The following is a 22,798-nucleotide window of genomic DNA, read 5'->3' on the forward strand; positions in this document are numbered from 1 at the left end:
CCGCGCTCCAAACCTCAGTCTTTCAGGCAGCAGGATGACTGGAGTTTAAGTGAGCAAATAATGATTGCTTGTTCTGAGGATGGACATGGGATACTAAATAAATGTTTAGTCTTACCGTCATCATCATGATTATCAAACTCTAGTTGATTGAGAGCTTGAGAGGCTCAACTACTCAATTGCAATACCCTGATACCCTGCTGTTTTGCATTGTGTATATTTATGTCACCATATATGACCATACAGGTCGAGAAATTGTGGTTTCCCAGATCTGTCGAGACGTAGATCAGCAAGTCTGGGTAGTCAAAAAGAATACGAGACACGGTTTTCTCTTCTTATCCGCAGCAAGGGCAACGTGAGTCGAAATTTGGCAATAGCCGTGAGAAAAATGAGCCAACAGGACAGTGGCCTATCCTGCATTTTGATATGATAGCTTGCTCAGGCCTGGAAAGCCTCCACCACGGGGAAGTGCGGCCAGGGCGCCTCTTGCTCTCCCAGACTCCACGGGCTATTTGGGACTTGTCCCAGCACTCAAACCACTTTTCCATTTCTAATTTTTTGGCTTATAGCCAGAGCATGATGAAGACTCGCAGCCTGTTCATTGGGTGGTGTTTACCCTCTCTGATTGGCCAAGGAGTCTGCAATAGTGTTGAAAGTTACACCTATGTGATTCGGTACCCACTGCATTATTACAGGGGTGCCGTCAGGACTTTAAAGAGTGTACTAGAAGCAGGGCTACAGTTAGTTAGTATCATTCTGACACACTCTAGGTTTACCCTGTGTATGTACATAAATACATATTGATTCGTGACTCTTGCTAGATGTATACATTGGTTGAACTTTCAGGGGATTGACGAAAGAAAATATTGTGTAACTTCATTAAGTTCATTAACATTCTGTCTGTCTGTTATACGTCTCTTATAGAGCAAAACTGAATGTCAAGGTCGCAGTCCTTGAAGGAGCTCTTGAGAGTGTCTTTATAACTAAACTAAAGCAACAAAAATTTAAAGGGAGAGAAAAGAAGCACGAGAATTTTGAATTTGCTGTGAGTTTTGAAACCAAAAATTCCTATTTATTTATTTTGTATCTTCCAGATCGGAAGTGTGGTCAAAATACAAGAAACGCAATGGTCCCGAAGGATGGCAGCTGCGAGGCGTTCCACAGCCCGAAAGGGATTGGTCAGCTTGAGAAGGACGATGAATCTCTCTACAGCATTCAATCGAGAAGGTGACGTCACGATAGTTAGATCACAACATCATTAAATATTAACAACAGCCCACACTTGAAAATTATGTCATTAATAATTTCTATTTTTGTCAGTTCAACTCCTGGCTTACAATATTGAAATTCACTCTCCATTTCTACACTTGTGATTCATTGCAACTTGTGAGTCTGCCCTCTAAACAATCTTCACAAGTTTGTGCCAGTTTTACATTTTCTCATTCTCTCTATATTGATATTTAGAGTGAACACATTTAGTAAAGAACGTCACATTAGGTAGTTCAAAATTATACGAAGTTCTATGACCAAAGTGACCCAGGAAACGCCAATTGTTTGTAAGTGTCTTTTAACTTTAGCCCTAAATTGTGAGTGTACATTAAATATTCGGATCGAATGTCTTTGAGACTCAGACCATCAGAAAGGATCTCCCCACAAAGCCCAGGATTGACAAAGAACCGAAGTGCTCCAACCAACTAGATGAGAATTTATCACTTCCTTTTGTGTTGCATCAGACCTCCTTCAGCCGCGGTTCTAACTGCCTGGCAAGGGCAGAGACGAGCACACGGATGGATTCCTTGGTGTTCCTATGTGTCGGGACTGAGTTGTGGTCAGTTTGTGTCTCCCCTGATAACTTTGATTGTTTGTAACTCATTCAGTCTGTTGTTTTATAAGGAGTGAAGAGTTTCTTTGTAATCCTGCTATTAAGAGTTTTATTTCAAGAATCAAGTTTATTTTGTGTTTCTGAGATTGGAAATTCTGGAGTTAATAGTATTATTATTGCTCCATAATATATAGTTCGTTCATCGTGGTTCGATGATGATCACTTTGTCATCCAGGGGGCTGAGGGCTTTGCACTGGGGTTTTATGCCTCCTCATGTGGCTGGTGAGACCTATGTGAGCACGGAATGTTCGGCCGCACACTGGGCAGGTTAGTCCAGCTGTAGCTAGTGTCATTGGCCTTGCTTTTCTTCTCTGGCTTTTTTCTTCTGCCAGCGTTGTTCTTTCTTCCTCAGCAACCTGTGCGCCAGTTTTCACAGCGCGACGCCATGATGCTCTGTCATGTGCCTCTGTCTCCCAGGTGCCTGGGTCTATGCTGAACGCCTTCAGAGAAGCTTTGAGGGTGTCCCTGAAGCGCTTTCTTTTTGCATTTTGCGAACGCTTTCCTTCGCTTAGTTGGCCATACAAGATTCGCTTAGGGATGCGGTGACCTGCCCATCGCAGCTGGGACTGCATCAGGATTGTGTGGATACTTTGCAGACACGCTCTTCGAAGGACTTCTGTATCTGGTATTTTGTCTTGCCATTTGAAATTTAGTATTTTTCTCAGACATGTCATGTGGAAGTGGTTTAGTTTCTATGCATGTTTACTGTACACTGTCCATGTTTCTGAGGCATAGAGCAATGTAGAGAGGATGACGGCTCTATAGACCCCTAGCTTGGTGTTTGTGGTGATACCACGTCAATAGTGCAAATGAATTTAGTCATTCTTGTATATAAATAAACTATTTATGCCATTCAACCTGAGTTCTCATGTCTAGAGTACAATAGAATATATTGAACAGCAGCAACTAACGGAGTACTGCACGGCCATAAAACCTTGTGAGCACCGCTTAAACATTTGTCTTCCTGACCCTCACCGGATGTTGTAGGTCCAGAATACATTATTGCAAGGTCGTCCATCATTCTGCTTTTACGTAAATGTCCACCATTGCATCACGGTATTACCTTCCTGATTGGCGTGGGTCAGAGTGTCCTAGTCTCCTTTTTTTTTGTACTTTTTTGTTAATTAGAAAAAAAAACTTTTATGTCTACATTACCACTAACAACTGATACACATAACATCAAATACTTAACATCTGGTACTTAAATCTAACTCTTAACACATGACACCTGGCATTTAACACCTGACACTTAAATCTGACACATGGCATTAAACACCTGGGTAATCAACACCTAACGCTTAAATCTAACACGTAACACCTGATACTTAACGCCTAACATCTGACTTATTTCGGTTTAAATAGATGATTTGTTTACCTGCAATGTTTTGGCTGAACTGTTTACACCTCCATATCTCTGCTTATGAGTGTGTGTGTGTGTGTGTCATTAAAGGCCCAAAAGATCTACGAGTACAGATTCCGAGATCAACTTAAACAGAGCCAGGCTCTTCCGAACCAAACGCAACGACCATCACTGTCAGCGCACCAGGAGAAGATCATTCTCCGCAGAGAAAAGTGTCCACAATAAGAGGCCGCCTAAAGAGGAAAGAGCTGCAAAGTAAGTCAGTAACAAAATAGAATGAATTCAAGGAGACAGAGCTATTGCTCTGGAGAGAGAGAGAGAGAAGTTAGGTCAATGAGACAGATCTGGTGCTGGAGAGAGAGAGAGAAGTTAGGTCAATGAGACAGATCTGGTGCTGGAGAGAGAGAGAGAGAGAGAAAGAGAAGATAGGTCAATGAGACAGATCTGATGTTGGAGAAAGAGAGAAAGAGAAGTTAGGTCAATGAGACAGATCTGATGCTGGAGAGAGAGAGAGAGAAGTTAGGTCTATGAGACTGATTTGAAATTAGTGTGAGAGAATCAGGTCACCATAGAACCTACTTTATATTACATAATGTCTTGTGTTATTTTTCTTCCGGGGGGGGGGATGGGGATTACACATTGTCATAAGTTGTTTGTTATTCTTGTTTACACATTGTCATAAGTTGTTTGTTATTCTTGTTTACACATTGTCATAAGTTGTTTGATATTATTGTTTACACATTGTCATAAGTTGTTTGTTATTCTTGTTTACACATTGTCATAAGTTGTTTGATATTCTTGTTTACACATTGTCATAAGTTGTTTGATATTCTTGTTTACACATTGTCATAAGTTGTTTGTTATTCTTGTTTACACATTGTCATAAGTTGTTTGTTATTCTTGTTTACACATTGTCATAAGTTGTTTGATATTCTTGTTTACACATTGTCATAAGTTGTTTGATATTCTTGTTTACACATTGTCATAAGTTGTTTGATATTCCTGTTTTCTCTTCGGGTGGGAGGGGAAAAGGTCATGTTTTTTAAAGACGAGAGTTACTCAATTTTTTGGTATAAAAAATCATGTTGTATTGTATGATATTGTCTTTCTTTAAAAACATTGATCTGAATATCTGGCGTGACCTGATAAACTTTTCGTAAAAAATTCCTGAACTAGAAATATATATTGTTGCTGTACTATTTTTAATGTTTTATTTTGATTATAAATCTATGTGTTTTATGTTTTTGTGTTATGTGTTATATGCGTTTTATGACTAAAACTTATTTTAAAACATTTATTTTATATGTAATTGTGTGTGTGTTTGCATTTATTGAAGAGCCTTCAAGGAAGAGAAGCATGGTGTTAAGACTTTCAAAGTGTCAGGTTACAGCGACTCCAGAACTGTAAGGGCCAGGTTCTATACTCCGGTAAGAAGCACAGCGCAAAGATTTACATCGAACTTAAGACAAGCGATTGTATGCGATTTCCATATTTATATTCAAACATTTTACTGTATCCAGCCCTTACAACATTTTACTGTATCCAGCCCTTACAACATTTTAGTGTGACCTTTGTTTAAATATCACCAAAACAAGAGAAATAACAAAATACAACTTATACAGCAATAAGTTTGCTCTGATTAACTGATCAATGTTAGATTTAGAAAAAAAAAATGAATATTTTCTACTCGCCCATCCCCCCTGGATAACAAATCCCTGTTGAGCGAATGTTTAAATTTACTAATAATTAATTATTATACCGGCATGCCAATAGATCTAGACAAAATGAACATGGATTTATTACATTCTTGAAGGAATGCGGAAATACGTAGTCTGTGCAAGTTAAATATTTCCTAGTTCTGTAGCGAAATTTTTTTTTTCATTTTTTCGTATGCTTTGAACAATTACAACGGTCAAACTCGAGTTTTCCTCGTGTGGCCAAGGAGCTAGAAGTTTTTTCCCCAATATCAACTGTTCAATTTTAAGATTATCGAGAACCGTAACCCTTGCCCAGGTTGTACCCTTTCCGAATGTGTGACCGCTACAAAGTATTTGTTAAAAGTATTTTTATGGGGGAGAAAATCTTTTTGAATATTAAAAACATTCTCATATACTAATAACAAGATAAAGCGATTTAAAAATGTGACATAAACACTAGTAACTCGTGGATTTTTCCAAATATGTAAGAAATATCATAAAAGAGTTTATTGTAAAGAATAAAAGCATCAAGTGATATGGTTTAAAGTTCCAGGTAAACAAATATTTCTGCTCAAGTTCTACTCGCTCTGTTTAGAGATTCCTTGATGTTACTGCAAGAAATCATTAAAAGAAAATGACATTTACATTTAATTATTGGTGACCAACAACCATGGGCGTAGCCAGGATTTTTTTTCGGGGGGGGTTTTGGGGGGGGTGGATCCCCCCCAGGACCCCCCCCCCTTGCGAAATTTTTTTAAAAATATGTATTTATGTGTGTGTGTGAACATAATCTTTATTGCATTCTGACCCTTCATTCTTTCGGAAGACGTTAATTGTGCCCTAGAATAGGTTCTTCCATCAGTTAGTGGAAAAATTGTTATTTCCCGCCAATACTAGCAAGGGGGTCTGGGGGAGCGCTAGGAGCTCCCCCAGCGCGGGGCGAAGCCCCGCCGCCAAGCACTATTTCCGATATTGAAAGCCAACAAAATGCATATTCTGAGGTATCTACAGTGCATTTTCCTGCTATTAAAAAGTTTTATTTCAAAAACCTAATGTGCTATTCTTACTGACTTAGACCCTCACGCGCCGTTTGGCGCATTTGCCGTCAAGCTATTTCCATAAAATTGTAGATTCCTTGCCATTACTATGAAATGGGGTCTGGGGAGCGCTAACGCGGGGCGAAGCCCCGCCCCCAAGCACTATTTCTGGTATTGAAAGCCAACAAAATGCATATTCTGAGGTATCTACACTGCATTTTCCTGCTATTAAAAAGTTTTATTTCAAAAACCTAATGTGCTATTCTTACTGACTTAGACCCTACCGCGCCGTTCGGAGCATTTGACGTCAAGCTGTTTCCATAAAAATCTGTCACTGGTAATGTCTGAAGCCTCTTCCCACCTGCCATGAGGACCTCAATGAATGAGTGGCGTCAAGTTGTACTAGGATATCATTGCAACTCTTCTTATGCGTAATTCATTTTGTCTGAGAACATGTCCCGCAAACCTCATGCGTCGCTCTCTCACAATCTTACTAAAGGGTCGACTCCCAGTTCGGCATAGGATTTCCTTGATTTAAACCCGATCTCTATAACTGACTCCTAAAATCTGTCTTAGCCATCTTTGTTGAGCCACATTTAGTGTTTTTCAATTTCGTCAGATGACTATTCACTACAGTTTATTAAGGGAGCCCTTCCACTGGTAAAAATGTGTAACCACTCTTGAATACGCTCTTGGAATTAAGTGACTGTAGTTTGCTTTAAATTATATATCGAAAAGAGAAGTTTTATCGTCAAAATCATCTGTTGGGGGTTTTCCACCTCAAAATGCTCTGTAGGGTGATCTTAAACTCAAAACCATCTGGAGGGGTTTTAAACTTTAAACAAACGCCATCTGTAGAAGAGGGGTTTAAACTCAAACCCCCCAATTGGATTGGCTACGCTCAAATAATGTTAGTGTGTAATTTGCTTTTTTTTTTATATTGAAGAGGTATTTTTAGCATTAAACCCCTCTGAACGGGGGTTTAAACTCAAAACCCCTTTTGGCAACGCTCATAGCATTTTGAGTGCGAAATTTGCTTTTTTTCTTACACTGAAGATGTATTTTTTAGCCTCAAACCCCCTTGGCGGGGGGTTTAAACTCAAAACCCCTTTGGCTGCGTTCATAGATTTTAGTGTGAGTAATTTGCTTTTATTTATATTGAAGAGGTACTTTTTAGCTTCAAACTCCACTGGAGGGGAGTTTAAACTCAAAACCCCTTTGACTACACTCAAAACATTTTGAGTGTATAATTTGCTTTGTTTTTATTATTAAAGAGGTATTTTTTACCTTCAAACCCCGCTGAAGTGGGGTTTAAAATAAAAACTAAGTCAAAACCCATTTAACTACGCTCATAACATTTTGAGTGCGTAATTAACTTTTTTTTATATTGAAGAGGGGGTTTATCGTAAATTTTGGAGGGGGTTTTAAAATCAAAATCTCCCTTAACTGTGCTCTTGGAATTAGGGGATTTTCGTTTGCATTTTTGTTTTGTTTTGTTTTATAGAAGAGGGTGGGGGGTAACTGCAAAAACCCCAAGTAGGGGGTTTAAAACTCAAAACCCCTAGTAGGGGGTTTTAAACACAAAACCCCTGGTAGGGGTTTTTAAACTCGAACCCCCTGGTAAGGGGTTTTAAACTCAAAACCCCATTGGTTGTGCTGGGGCAATTGATGGTTTAGTATTAAAATCTGACCTAAAATAAACAAAATCAAAGCAAAAAATCATTTACTAAATTCCGATCCCCCCCCCCAAGGGGGGGGATTTCATTTCGGGGTGGTTTGAACCCCAAAACCCCCCCCCCCTGGCTACGCCCATGCCAACAACAATAACCGAATAGCTCTGGGTACAAAAACCTTTCGTCTAGAGAAGCTCTTACTTTACATTTTCTATTAGTGGCTTACAATCTCTTTTACAGAGGCTAACTGTCTCTATTAGTGGCTTACAATCTCTTTTACTGAGGCTTACTGTCTCTATTAGTGGCTTACAATTTCTTTTACTGAGGCTAGCTGTCTCTAGTGAGGCTTACTGTCTTTAGTAGTAAAGCTTAAAATCTCTATTAGTGAAGCTTACAATCTCTAGTAGTAAACCTTTCAATCTCTAGTAGTGAGACTTACTGTCTTTAGTAGTAAGGGTTAAAATCTATATTAGTGAGGTTTACTATCTCTAGTAGTGAGGCTTACAGTCTCTATTAGTGAGGCTTACAGTCTCTATTAGTGAGGCTTATAATCTATATTAGTGAGGCTTATAATCTATATTAGTGAGGTTTACTGTCTTTAGTAGTGAGGCTTACAGTCTTTATTAGTGAGGCTTACAGTCTTTATTAGTGAGGCTTATTGTCTCTAGTTGTGAGGCTTACAGTCTGTATCAGTGTTCATACATTTGTTTCCCTAAGCTGTCTTGGACTCTACAACCTTTGCTTAGAATTGATCAACATTTCCGAGTAGCTCAAGCCATACAAGCATTTAACTGGAGACTAATTAGTTGTCGCATGTCAATACCAGGGGCACGAAGTATTTGTTATATGTCAGGAGTTGATTTAGCTTAAAATAAATAATGGTACAATATTAATATAATATTAATACATTGTCTGTAATAATATTGGCTCATATTCTTTTAAAGAAGACATTACAGAACGTCTCCGCTAACGTGATTCTTGTCGACGTTCTTGTGACAGAATGGTCGACATTTTCTTTTTTTCCTTTAATCTCTTTAAGATTCTCTGTTAGGACTTCAAGAAAAAGGGCGTTGTTGAAGCCTGGAGAAAGAATTTCTGAAGCTCGGAGGGCATAAAAATTTCTCTCTGTTGGGGGGGCGGGAAGCTTACTTCGCATCCTTAGAGACCCTTGCTAGATGAAGTGAGAAACTGCGACATCTCCAATACTATTATCAAGAAATATTTCTGTGTGTGTAACAAACCCTTGATAATTATCTGTGAAACACTATTTTCTATAAAAAAAATAAAACTAAATTGATTAGCTTCAATAAGAATTAATCACAAAGATTTGAATTCTAAACATATTAATGCTAATTTAAACTAGAAAATCGTAAATGTGGTCATTTAGTTAGGTCATTCAGTGAGGTCATCCAATGAGGTTATTCAATTAAGTCATTCAGTGAGGTCAACCATTGAGTTCATTCAGTGAGGTCATTTAGTGAGAACTGGAGATTTCAACAACCTAAATATTGACAACACACTGTCAAACTATTGCCAGTATGTCTCCCTCCCAACAAGGCAGGGCAGAGCGCTCGACAAATGCTACGTAAACATTAAGCAGGCTTACAAATGTAAAAGTTTGTTCCAACTTGGAGAATCTGACCATGCATTACTTCATCTTATACCAAATTACAAACCTACTCTTAAAACTACAAAGAAAGTTATAAAAAAAGGTCAAGATGTGGTCTGAAGAGGCTGTAGAAAAACTACGAGGATGCATTGAGAAAACTAACTGGGAAATCTTTATTGAGAACTGTCCAGACATAAACGAACTAACAGAAACTGTACCTCATATCTATCATTCTGCGAGGAGTTAACAATTCCAACAAAAACAATACAAGTCTATGGAAACAATAAGCCCTGGATGACCAAAAAAATCAAACACCTTATTATTGAAAAGAAAACAAAGTATAAGGCTAGCAACGAAGAGTTTATAAATGCTAAAAATAAACTGAGAAAAGCAATAATTGAAGGGGAAAAAACATACAAAGAAAAAATTGAGAATTTCTTTGCCAAGAACAACTCAAAACAATGCTGGGAGGGATTAAAGAAAATAACAGGCTGCGCCTCAAAACGAGAACAAATTTTAGTGGCTGATGATGAGAAATTCGCCAACGAACTAAATTATTTTTATTCTCGTTTTGACAAAGAAGATTTTGTTGATCTACACAAGGAACTTTTCAACACTCTGTCCAAAGAAAAACAAGAGCCCTACGTCAATTTTGTAACGGAGGATGAAGTGACCTTGTTATTTAAAAGAGTAGACGTAACAAAAGCTTGTGGACCAGACAAAATTAGTGGCAAGCTGATCAAGCTATGTGCGGAGCAAATTTCTTCTATCTTCTGTCATATCTTTAACCAGTCATTGCAAACGTGCGTAATTCCAAACATCTGGAAAACTTCAGAAATCATACCAGTGCCTAAGAAACCAAAAATAGATTGCTTAAATGATTTCCGCCCAGTAGCACTAATACCTATTGTTATGAAATGTTTTGAAAAATATATACTTAAACAACGTAGCAAAAGTCAATAACAGCCTAGACCCTCACCAATTTGCATACAAAGCAGCTAGAGGAACTGAGGATGCCATTCTATTGCTTTTGGACCAGCTTTATAAGCATCTTGATACACCCAAAACATATGCATGAGTCCTCTTCGTAGATTTCTCCTCGGCTTTCAATACCATACAGCCACATCTAATGATAAACAAACTGAGTAACTTAAATGTAAGCCCTTACTTGCAAGCATGGGTTCTAAACTTTTTAACCCAACGGCCCCAGTATGTTAAAGTCAACAACACCAAATCGTCAACTCGAGTACTATGTACGGGTGCTCCACAAGATTGTGTACTTTCTCCTGTACTATACACTCTTTACACTAATGACATAAGAAGCATCTATGACTCAGTTAAACCCATTAAATTCGCTGATGATACTGCTATAGTCGGTCTTATTTCAGGAGACGAAACTCAGTATCGAAGTTCGATAGAAGAGTTTACAAACTGGTGCACCGAATACTTTCTAGAACTGAATGTAACAAAAACTAAAGAACTTATAATAGATTTTAGAAAGAAAAAACAAACTATACGTGAACTGCAAATAAACACTACATCTATAGAATAAGTAAAGGCATATAAATATCTAGGCGTTATCATCAACAACAAGCTTTCATGGGAAGACCACCTTGGAACTCTGACAAAGAAAACAGCCCAGCGACTCTTTTTTCTATACAAACTCAACAGTTTTAAATTAAACAAGAAGATCCTTGAGACATTTTACGGCGCGACTGTACAAAATCTGCTAACATACGGAATAAGTTGTTGGCAAGGCAACGCCTCATCTAAACTGTTGCAACGTCTAGAAAACATCATTAAAAAAGCATCAAAAATTACACTCACAACATTACCACATTTAAAGGAACTTTTTGAACAAACGTGCCTAAGAAAAATCGAAAAAATCTTGGAAGACAACGGCCACCCGCTCCATCAGAACTACGCCAGGTCGTCGCGAAGTAGGCGACTGCTGTCAATCAAAACAAGAACGGAGCGGTACAAAAACTCGTTCGTACCTCACTTGGTCAGACTCTATCACCGCCACTCATTGATCAGGGAACATGAAATGCACCAAGATACCTGTTTGTAGTCGCTGAATGAACTCTTTATGTTGTCTGTTGTATTTATGTGTATTTTTCTGTTGTGTTGTCTTTATATGAGAAACGAGTCCTTGTAATCACAACAAATTTCCGTAAGGATCAATAAAGCAGTCTTAGTCTTAGTCTTTCAATGACCTAATTGAATGAGGTCATTCAGCGAACCAATTGAGTGAGGTTATTCAATAAGTAAATTAAGTTAGCCTAATCAACGAGATATCTCAGTGCTTTGTTTTAGATAGTTGCCACGTAGCGCTCTACGTATATGTCTTCAGTTTCTTTCCTTACCGATTGCATTATTAGAGACCACACCGTTGGCATTAGAGCCTACAGCGTTCCTCCTGGTACCTAGCTGGCTAATTGGGGCGCTAACAAAAAGTGTCTGTTAAGGGGACAGGTACCTAGCTGGCTAATTGGGGCGCGAACAAAAAGTGTCTGTTAAGGGGACTGGTACCTAGCTGGCGAATTGGGGCGCCAACAAAAAGTGTGTCTGTTAAGGGGACTGGTACCTAGCTGGCTAAGTGGGGCGCGAACAAAAAGTGTCTGTTAAGGGGACTGGTACCTAGCTGGCGAATTGGGGCGCCAACAAAAAGTGTGTCTGTTAAGGGGACTGGTAGCTAGCTGGCTAAGTGGGGCGCCAACAAAAAGTGTGTCTGTTAAGGGGACTGGTACCTAGCTGGCTAAGTGGGGCGCGAACAAAAAGTGTGTCTGTTAAGGGGACGCCAGTGGTAAAATTTTGAGAAACACTGCTTTAAAGATTAACAAAATGACGTCGCTTAAAATATTTTCATTTTTTCTCTAGCCTTTAATAAAAGAAAAAGGAGCTGAGGCCCAACACAGACACAGAAATAAGACAGGGAAAACCACTGGCACTGTTGGTCAAGAATCCCCGCGACACCTGAAGGGATGGAATGTAAAACAATGCCAAGAAACTGGCCAGGAGAAACAAGTTCATTATCAATTAGAACCTGGCGGGCACCACGTCACAAACGAAGGTTTAGGAAAAAATAGAGCCCATTTGTCCAGCAGTCCAAAGTCCAAGAAAAAGGTTGTCCTACGCACCGGAAAGGAAGCTTACAGCAAGTATCCGTCGATCTCTGTTAAGTCTTCTAATTTATCCAGCAACACCAACGACTCGGCCAACAACACAGCAATCAGCTCAACTTTGGTTGTAGGTAATATGACCAGCATGGATGATGCCAGCCTACAGAAATTCTGCAACGGAGAAACTGTCCACCTGAAGCGTGGCTTGGCCAACTCGTGCGCCTTAGAAACGTTTCAGGAGGCCATCGTTGAGATGCCTGAGATGAATATTACAGCCGCTAGGGGTAAATCTAGATACCAGGAGATGGACGACAGCACCAGCAATGCTGTAGGTGGAGAAAATGCAGAATTATTAAATTACAGGTAAGTTTAAATGAAAGTTTATTAGTGAGGTCATTCACTGAGGTCATTGCATGAGGTCACCCAATGAGGTCATCCAGTGAGCTCATTCAGTGAGGTCATTTAATGAGCACTTTCAATGACCTAATTGAATGAGGTCATTCAGCGAACCATTTTAGTAGGGTTATTCAATAAGTAAATTAAGTTAGTCTAATCAACGAGATATCTCAGTGCTTTGTTGTATAGTTGTATAGCGCTACTTTCATGCTTATAGAATGCCCAGAGCGCCGTGTTCCAATGTCTTTTGTTGACCAGTGCGGGAGGGGGGGTACCTCCAATAAGGTTTCCGTGCTACGTTTAGGCGCTCAGCTAACACATTTCGAGGTAGCCAAGCTAACACATCTCGGGGTAGCCAAGCTATTGAAGCATCTTTAGCCACACATCTCGAAGTAGCCAAGTTATAAAAGCATCTTTAACCACACATCTCGAGGTAGCCAAGCTAACATCTCGAGGTAGCCAAGCTAACACATCTCGAGGTAGCCAAGCTAACATATCTCGAGGTAGCCAAGCTAACACATCTCGAGGTAGCCAAGCTATTGAAGCATCTTTAGCCACACATCTCGAAGTAGCCAAGTTATAGAAGCATCTTTAACCACACATCTCGAGGTAGCCAAGCTAACATCTCGAGGTAGCCAAGCTAACACATCTCGAGGTAGCCAAGCTAACATATCTCTAGGTAGCCAAGCTAACACATCTCGAGGTAGCCAAGCTATTGAAGCATCTTTAGCCACACATCTCGAGGTAGCCAAGCTAACACATCTCGAGGTAGCCAAGCTAACACATCTCGAGGTAGCCAAGCTAACACATCTCGAGGTAGCCAAGCTATTGAAGCATCTTTAGCCACACATAGCACACATTATAAACCTTTTAATTTTGTCCACCATGTGGTATTGACTTGCATTGTTCAATCACTAGAGCTTCCTGTATAGAACAGCGGTGATAAAGTTTCTTTTCTCCAAAGATAACTTTTTGCTGTATTAATTCATAGAGCCATCTGGGTTCATAAGATTAGGTAATTATTGCTATTTTCATGGAACTAAGAATCTTGCGTGAGAATATTTTTATTAAACGCCAGACAGTTGTGCAAGGTACATTGAAGCCTATCGTTGGACAAGGTTGTTTTTTACTTTTTTAAAAAGTAACGAGTCACGATAGATCAGAAACTTTACGTATTTGTTTCAGAGTCACGATAGATCAGAAACTTTACGTATTTGTTTAAGAGTCACGATAGATCAGAAACTTTACGTATTTGTTTAAGAGTCACGATAGATCAGAAACCTGCGTATGAAATTCTTTACGGTCCTACATTGTTTGAACCACTAGCGAATCCAGAACTTTGGAGTGGGGGGGGGGGGGCGAATTTTTTCCAAACCCTAACTCTAACGCCCAGTAAACCCTAACCCTATGCATAAACGTGCGTACAGCACACACACACACACACATATATATATATATATATATATATATATATATATATATATATATATATATATATATATATATATATATATATATATATATATATATATATGAGAATTTTAAAAAAGCAGCATTTCTCAACCTTCAGCGAAAAACAAAACAACTGGGGCAGCGCTATAAGGTTCTCTTGTGGGGTTCGGGACGACAAAAGCGTTTTCTTGCATTCTTCATTGCAGAAACGCATTCTCCTGACAAGTACAGCTCTTTATTCATCAATGGAGTTCGGGGGCATGACGCCAAAAGCGTTTTCTTGCTTTTTTCACTGCAGAAACGCATTCTCCTGACAAGTACAGCTCTTTATTCATCAATGGAGTTCGGGGCGAAGCCCCGACGCCAAAAGCGTTTTCTTCTTTTTTCACTGCAGAAACGTATTCTCCTGACATCTACAGCTCATGATTCATCAATGGAGTTCGAAGCTCATTATTCATACTATTAAAAAAGCACCTTTTGAATGAATGTTGTACTTGAAAATTATTTTAATATGAATTTATAGGCCCTTAATACATTGCAAATAAAACCGATTTGTTCCTTGAAAAGATACCCCACATATTTAGATTTTGGCTTTGGAGATCGCCGCCGAAAAAAAAAATTATTATTCAATAAATAGTATTCAATAAGATTGAAGTATAAATTGTGAGTTATAGTCTCAAATTTATTTAACTAGAAAAATATCAGATTGAGTAGTTTACATTATATAGATATTCAACTAATTTTGTTCACAAACTATGATTCTCCACAAAAATAGGACCGCCCCCCCCCAGCACGCAGAGGGCTAGAGTGGGGAGGGCAGTACTTGCAATCGCCCCCCCCCTTACCCCACCGAATGGGCCAAAATACCAGAAAGGGAACGACATAATATAAAAAGTATATATTAATTCAACTAATTTTGTTCACAAACTATGATTTCTCCATAAAAACGGACCGCCACCCCACTCAAAGGGTTTAGTTGGAAAGGGCAGTAGAGGTATTCGCCCCCCCCCCCCCCCCCCACCAATCGGCAAACAGGGAACGACATAATATAATGATCGGTTAAAAACTCAATAAGAAGTCTACATAATATAGATATTAAATTGATTCTATTAGCAAGCTGTGATTTCTAAAAAAAATTGGACCGCCCCCCCACTCGAAAGTGTATGGGGGGGGGGCGGGATTGATACCATCGCCCCCTCCCGACCTTACCAATCGGCCAACATTCTAGAGGGGGGGGGGGGCGAAATAATCTAAAAATAGGTTGAAATATAAATAATTAATATATAAATAATTAGTATTTATTTTTAACATAAGTAATAAATTCGTATACAAATTGTGTGAATTCTATAATAAAATTCGCCCGCCCCCCTTAGGGGGGGGGGGGGGGGGGTCGGCCGAGTGGGGGGGGCGATCGCCCCTACCGCCCCCCCCCCCCCCCCGGATCTGCCAGTGGTTCGAACTTTGAAATGTCATGGCGCCTCGTGCATCACGTTGTTGTTGTTGTTGTTGTTGTTGTTGTTGTTGTTGTTGTATGACGTGTTGCAGCCCAAAATAATTGTGTAGAGAATTCCCATTTCAAAAAAAATAATTAAAATGTATGTTTACTTACGTTAGGGACCTCACTGATGGATTGGTACCATGGCCTTAGCGTATTTATGAATTAGGACTGTAAATGTAGAGTCTACTAGGAAAAGTGAACAGTTCTTTGCTTTTTGTGTAATATGATAATAAGCCAACATATTTGTTTCTTCAAGTTTGACTATTTAAAAAAAACAATAACAACAACTTAAAATGACATTATCAAACAAATATGGCTGCATTCTTGATTTGAGCCAGGAATAAAAGATTGTTGAACTTCGCCTAGAGATTGGAGGATTGAGGGAATAGTTACCAAAGAGAGACACGAAAATGAGTTGCTGGTAAAGCCAGTTACAATGTTGCGCACATTTTAAACAGAGAAATGAAGAAATTTTCAGATGCTTAAAAAAATGGAATAAACCTCAAATATCCCATTTATAAATGTAAGTACTAGATCCACGGGTTTAATAAAATAGTTTGAGGTCAATTTAATTTCGTTTTTGCACTTTTGGTGTTATGGCCCTCGACACGAGTAGACCTATTGGAAATCAAAATGGCTCGAAAAACGGATTAGGTTGGGCATCACTAGTCCAAATCTCTTGCAAATTTAATGACATGACTTATCCAAACTAATTGATACAATTACACATCGAATAAATACATTTTGTTTATTTTCTTTTGTTATTGTTACTGTTCTATATCCAAATCTGTGCGTTTTGAAAATGATCATGTCATTTATTAAGTCTGTTGACCAAATGAATTTATTACCCTTGCTAAGACGTCATTGATCTTACAGAGGTCAGTTCTATGAGCAGAATGCGCTACGATGGCATAGTCCAGTGACGGATAACTACATTCCTTGTAACGTGGTAAGTATCAGCTCATTTCATTGTCTCTTAATCAGTCCTGATAAGTCCTGATAAGTGATCATAAGTCCTGGTAAGTCCTGATAAGTTCTGGTAAGTCCTGATAAGTTTCTATAGGCCATGATAAGTTCTGATAAGTCCTGATATGTTCCTATAAGCCCTGATAAGTCCTGATAAGTTCTGATAAGTCCTGATAAGTTCCTATAAGTCCTGATAAGTTCTGATAGGTCAACTCGAAGTTCGAGGATGTTTTAACAGCATAAAGATGTGCCAGGATTACGTATTTACCCACTTGTTGAGTACAACGACTAAGTGCAGCGTTACTGGTGACACGTCGAGTGTAGATTGAGAACCACTGCTGGAAGTCGTTGTCTTCATGGAACAGACTTTGTTTTCTATCATTTTAAGAAATGTGTCACGTCTGTAGAGCTGTGTGGTGTCTTACAGATCACGTGACACGAGTGCGTAGGTATCTGCTGTGATTATCCTCTCATTTCCTAATCCTTTTGTCGTAATTACAAAAGCGGCTAGATTTATTTTTATTGCTTTCATATTTTGATATAATAAAAAGTTTTACAAAACTTAAAACTTTCTAGTTTGAAATTTTTTAAAGCAAGAAATAGGAAGTATAAATTTAAATCAAATCATATATCATTATTTTTGTTTTCAACAGCATTTTGTTATAATAGTCTCCTTGTAAATTGTATTGTCTAATGCCTATTTTTTTTTCTTTTTTTGCAACAAATATTTAATATCTAGTTATTATCAAATCAAGAGACAACAAAAATGCATCTTATTAAAATTAAATCAATGCGCGGACAGCTGGAAAGTCATAGACATAATACATTTTCATTTGCCGCTAATGTACTTAATGAAAAACACTAAGTATCGACCTAGAATGTTTTGGATTCTCACTAAAACCTTTCCGAAATTAAACATCACTACTTGACCTGGAAGATACAGAACAATCACATTCATGACATTACAGAGACGTTTGACTGTATAGCTTTTAGCAGTAAAAGTTGAGAAAAGTTTCTAACGCTGCTACGCTCCAGTGCAGATGGTGGCTCCGTAACTTCTGCCGGCATCTCTACCAGTCCCTCTTCAAATGCAGACTGTGACCTAATAGTTATTAATTGTATTATTTTTTGATAATCAAAGTTGTTGATATCACGTGATCAGAACATAGGAGTGTGTGCCACACGTTGAAAAGTTGACACATTTTTTTTTTGTTGAGCTTTTTTCGTTTGTAACTTCCATTGTAACACTGACGTATTGTAACACTGACGTATTGTAACACTGACGTATTGTAACACTGACGTATTGTAACACTGACGTATTGTAACACTGACGTATTGTAACACTGACGTATTGTAACACTGACGTATTGTTTCCTAAATAAACTTTGACCTTAATTTATTGTCTCCTAACTTTGTAGTTCAGTTTTGTCCATCACTACGGACAATGGACTAGTCATGTTGATAGTACAAACACTTAGTGGAATGGTCATATGGTAATATGGTGATATATAGACATATTAGAATAGCGATATAGATATAGTGGTAGATAGGGTCTTGAGAAAAATACATTGTAAATGACTGCTTTGTCCGTATTGTATGAAAGGTTGTCAGGTGATAAAAGTGTTGTCTTTGAAAAATGATTGAAACTTAATGAAGGTTTATTTTTGTATATCTACTTTGCTATTACCCAGCTCTAGAGAAAACATGAATCTGTTAATTGGCAACTCTGGAAAAAATTTGTGAGGATTTTTTGAAACCCTTAGTTGTCCTTAGAGTTTCTTATCTTGATTCATGGACTGCGTTAATAAGTTTGTAATATTTATTTATTTATTTATCTTTCAGTTGTCGGATAAGGCACGAATGTCTAGACGATCTCGACGCGTCAGATATGCAGAACTGAAATGTGTAAGTTATTTCATGTAGATAAGGTTCTAGTTTATCCTCGAATTGACAAAAAAAAGGTAACAATTACATTGATATTTCTTTGTGTAGTAGCTCTATTCAACTCGTCACTTCGTGAAAACGTCCTAGAATCTTCTGGGTGGAACCTGGATACGTTTCTTGAAAACGGCTCTAACGATTTTCCTAGAAATTCGACAGATGCTGTACATCGAAGTGAAAAGAATGACTAGCTCGTCGGTCACCTGGGGGCACTCTAGTTTGACCATTATAATTTTCAAAGTAAAAAAAAAAGAAGTAAATTTAAATTTGGCTAGAGAACGAGAACATATTGATCTTGAACGGACTTCGGGTATTTCCGCATTCCTTGAAGAGTTGAATAAATTAATGTTCAGGAATATTTTGCGCATAGTCTTCTAAGTCTCGATCTATTCATTGGAATAGTATTAAGTGTAGTAGATCTCTACATTCACTTACCCAGAATTCCTGATCACAACTCTCTCTAAATAAATGTATCTGTTTGTGCAGTTTCCTGATCACAACATTACAACTAGCAGTCAAAGATACAGAGTGCCCAAAAGAGAAAAGGTAAATTGATTCTCATAAAAAAATTTTATTTCACGGACTTCTACAGATCCGACGGAATTCTTCTTTTTTTTTAAATTTACATGGAAAATAATTACGGAGAGAAAGAGTTAATTGTTTATGAGACCCCACTCTTCTCCAATCTACTGCCATGTTTCAATCAACACTTCCTGGCACAGACTCATAAAATCAAATCCCAACAAAATAAGTCCGTCAGCGCTTTAAAAATAAAATTGATGGAGCTACATTCAGTGAAATACTTTAGCCAATGAGGACAAAATATTTTTTTCTTAGTTCTTCACTTATTATAGACCAAACTTATAGTGCTCAGATATGTCTTTTATTTCGAAGTGTCACCAATAGGTTACACATTGGTCTGAACAAGTAGCGAACCTTCCTATAAAATTAATATCTCTCCTTCAGTATTATAAAAGTGTTACTTGAACTAGCCTCTGTACCAAAACTGTAGCTCAACTAGACATCTCTTTCTGTATGTATTGTCTAGACTCACATTCTCATTCTCTTTGTATTGTCTAAGAATGTATGGCTGTTGAATGTATGGCTGTTGAATGTATGACTGTTGAATGTATGGCTGTTTAATTGTATTGACTGTTGAATGTATGGCTGTTGAATGTATGACTGTTGAATGTATGGCTGTTGAATGTATGGCTGTTGAATGTATGACTGTTGAATGTATGACTGTTGAATGTATGGCTGTTGAATGTATGGCTGTTGAATGTATGACTGTTGAATGTATGACTGTTGAATGTATGGCTGTTGGATGTATGACTGTTGAATGTATGGCTGTTGAATGTATGGCTGTTGAATGTATGACTGTTGAATGTATGGCTGTTGATTGTTTACATAATCTTTGCATTGACATTTTTTTCTCAGTTCAATATGTATCTGCCATCCATTAGGAGAGTACATATGATGGGTATGGAATCCCCATATTGATGAAACTATAAAAAGAATCAAACAAAGCGTTAGGGTTTATTTTTTAAAAATTTCTATAAATCGAATAAGAACATAAAACTAAAATGTTTTTCCAATAATAGAATATGCATCCTCTGTTCGGGACCCCTCAACTCAAGAAAAAATTAAGAAACTGGAACAGACACAAAATAGAGCAGTGAGATTCATAACAAACGAATATACAATATTGGCTAGAGTAACACCTTTAGTAAAATCAAATTTAGGTCATTGGTTAATATGCATGACTAAATGCATGACGCGTGTGACGTAATCATCTTCTTTTTTGAAGTAACGTCTGTACTATATAAGATAAGATAAATAAAATGACTACATTGATACTATACGTTTGAGTCAGGTGTGAACATGTGTTTGGAGTGCCAGATAGCAACAATGTCTTGATGCCACGATGAGATTGTATTGATCAGATAATGCGTTTCTGATGCTATAATCTTGTTTATCCCTCCCCATAGACTATTTCTGTATTCTAATAACAATATCCTGATGCCGGAGATACTACGTTAAAGCATAAAATCAGTATCCAACAGTGTGAGGAAGACTTATCATTGGTCTAGAGTATCCAACAGTAAAGGGAAGCCTTATCATTAACCAAGTGTATCCAACAGTGTAGGGAAGCCTTATCATTAACCAAGAGTATCCAACAGTGCAGGGAAGCCTTAACATTGGCCTAGAGTATCCAACAGTGTAGGGAAGCCTTATCATTGACCAAGGGTATCCAACAGTGCAGGGAAGCCTTATCATTGGCCTAGAGTATCCAACAGTGCATGGAAGCCTTATCATTGTATCCAACAGTGTAGGCTTATCATTTGCCTAGAATGCTTTATCATTGGCCAAGAGTATCAAAAGACCTAGTCTCAACTCCTCTAACAAATAATAATCTGGTTTAGTTGAAATTTTAACAAACTTAATGGGTATATGCAAATTAGCAAGAATCATGCCTTCTAATTATATCAGCTTTTCAAGGAATTGAACCATGTTCCTTTTGTTTCCAGCAGTTAGGAGCACATCCCTTGTATGGAAGTTCCTTTGCAGCAAGAAAAGCGCCGCCAACCAAACTAGTAACCGGTAAAGCTCCCAAAGATAACAGGCGCCTAGTCAAGAGTCCGAGCCAAATCGAAGAAATGGAAAATAGAAAATCTCTGGCACTGCAACGTCGACTGAAGGTGCTGCGTAGGAGCCATGAAGCCAGCACAAGTGAAGCAGCCAAGAAATTAGATCGCAGAGAATTCCTAGAGAAAAAAAGGAAGGAGAAAGATGACATAGTGGAAACGTTACAAAAAGTAATTTTTAACCCCCCCCCCCCCCCCCCAGCAAATTTTGTTTTTATCTTTCCATTTTTCTAAACTCCCAAACAGTAAACAAAGAAAATACTATATAAAAAAACCCAGACTGTTATATAATGATGGGGTTGCACCTATATTATGAACAAATGTGATCTATTAATGTTACCTAGTAGCGAGTATAGCTAAAATTATCAATAAGATGTATCTCAGCAAGACTCCCAGTACGACTTTATTGTTAATAACGGTTTATCATTTGACCTATAGCTAGAATTAAGTTATTAATATCAACCGATCAGTGTTTGAGGTGTGCTGGCACGTTCGTCCAGTGCTATATAGGTCCCTACTTATATTTCCTAGGTTAGTAAGTATAACCTCTAGGTATATAATTACACTTATGTGTGCAAATAATAAGATTTAAACAAAGTGCCAGGTAAACATATATGCAAATAGTTTATTAACAATTACAGTCAAATAATTGGATGAACACCTGGCCTTAAGCTTAAATAATATGGCACACAACTCAAGTGGTATATTACTAATAAATACATAACAATCATATGCCATAAGGCAAAGTAACTTTTCATTCGGGAAAAACTTTCTAAACCCCTGTATGATACACTGTATGATCACTGCTGTCCCCTAAGTAAAATGAAAAACACTTTCTGCTTCAAGCGATGGAACTAAGACATGAAATTGTAAGGCGTCAAAAAGTACACCAATCTTGTAGTGTTGTGTTGATAATGCATTCATGTTTATCAAGACCTTCCTCTTCTGTTCACAAGATACATAAAGCACAAATCTTGTTTTTTTTTTAAAGACTAGGTTCCATGCATGGAATTCTCGAAGACTCTGGATATAAAACAATTTGGGTCACGAGAGTAAATAAATCTAGACGTTTTGTGTTGTACAATGTGATCACAATACTTCCCACACCTTGACTTAACAATGGAATTATGTCTGATACCTAAGAGCAGTGCTTTTTTTTTTGTAACAAAAAATAGAATAGGTGTCGGTACTCAGTGATTAGGTGCCGGTACTTAGTAGTTGATTGCCTAATTTTTAACTACTAAAAATTAATAATATACGTTAAAATACAAGAAAAGTAATAATTTTTTCAAAAAGGTGCAAGTACTCCTTAACCGTGCGTACCGTCACACAAAAAAAAAGCCCTGCCTAAGAGTATACCGAAGCATCATTTTTTTTTTAAATTGATATTATTTAATCTTTTATTCATTTCTTTGTCAACCTGAAACAGCTCTATCTTTTTATTGTACTTAATTTGAAGCGTATTATCAGACAACAGTATCCGGAGCTGAAATAAAGACATAAAAACATTTTCAAATAATTTA

The 22,798-nt window shown here is 37.9% G+C and overlaps 1 protein-coding gene across 4 annotated transcripts in view; it reads left to right on the forward strand.

Annotated features, from left to right (window-relative positions):
• The window catches only part of LOC106079458 (uncharacterized), a 100,510-nt gene that overhangs the window by 31,358 nt on the left and 46,354 nt on the right, over positions 1-22,798 (forward strand). For 3 of the 4 annotated variants that reach the window (XM_056006185.1, XM_056006184.1, XM_056006187.1), the window contains exons 6-13: positions 1,092-1,224; positions 3,330-3,494; positions 4,576-4,666; positions 12,136-12,740; positions 16,600-16,672; positions 18,532-18,594; positions 19,117-19,176; positions 21,159-21,446. In XM_056006185.1, coding sequence (XP_055862160.1) covers positions 1,092-1,224; positions 3,330-3,494; positions 4,576-4,666; positions 12,136-12,740; positions 16,600-16,672; positions 18,532-18,594; positions 19,117-19,176; positions 21,159-21,446 — 1,478 coding nt within the window. The remainder of the gene's footprint in view (positions 1-1,091; positions 1,225-3,329; positions 3,495-4,575; positions 4,667-12,135; positions 12,741-16,599; positions 16,673-18,531; positions 18,595-19,116; positions 19,177-21,158; positions 21,447-22,798) is intronic. The other variant, XM_056006186.1, reaches the window with a different exon arrangement.

This window comes from Biomphalaria glabrata, chromosome 12 (genome assembly GCF_947242115.1).
Source record: "Biomphalaria glabrata chromosome 12, xgBioGlab47.1, whole genome shotgun sequence".
Taxonomy (NCBI): Eukaryota; Metazoa; Mollusca; class Gastropoda; family Planorbidae; genus Biomphalaria; species Biomphalaria glabrata.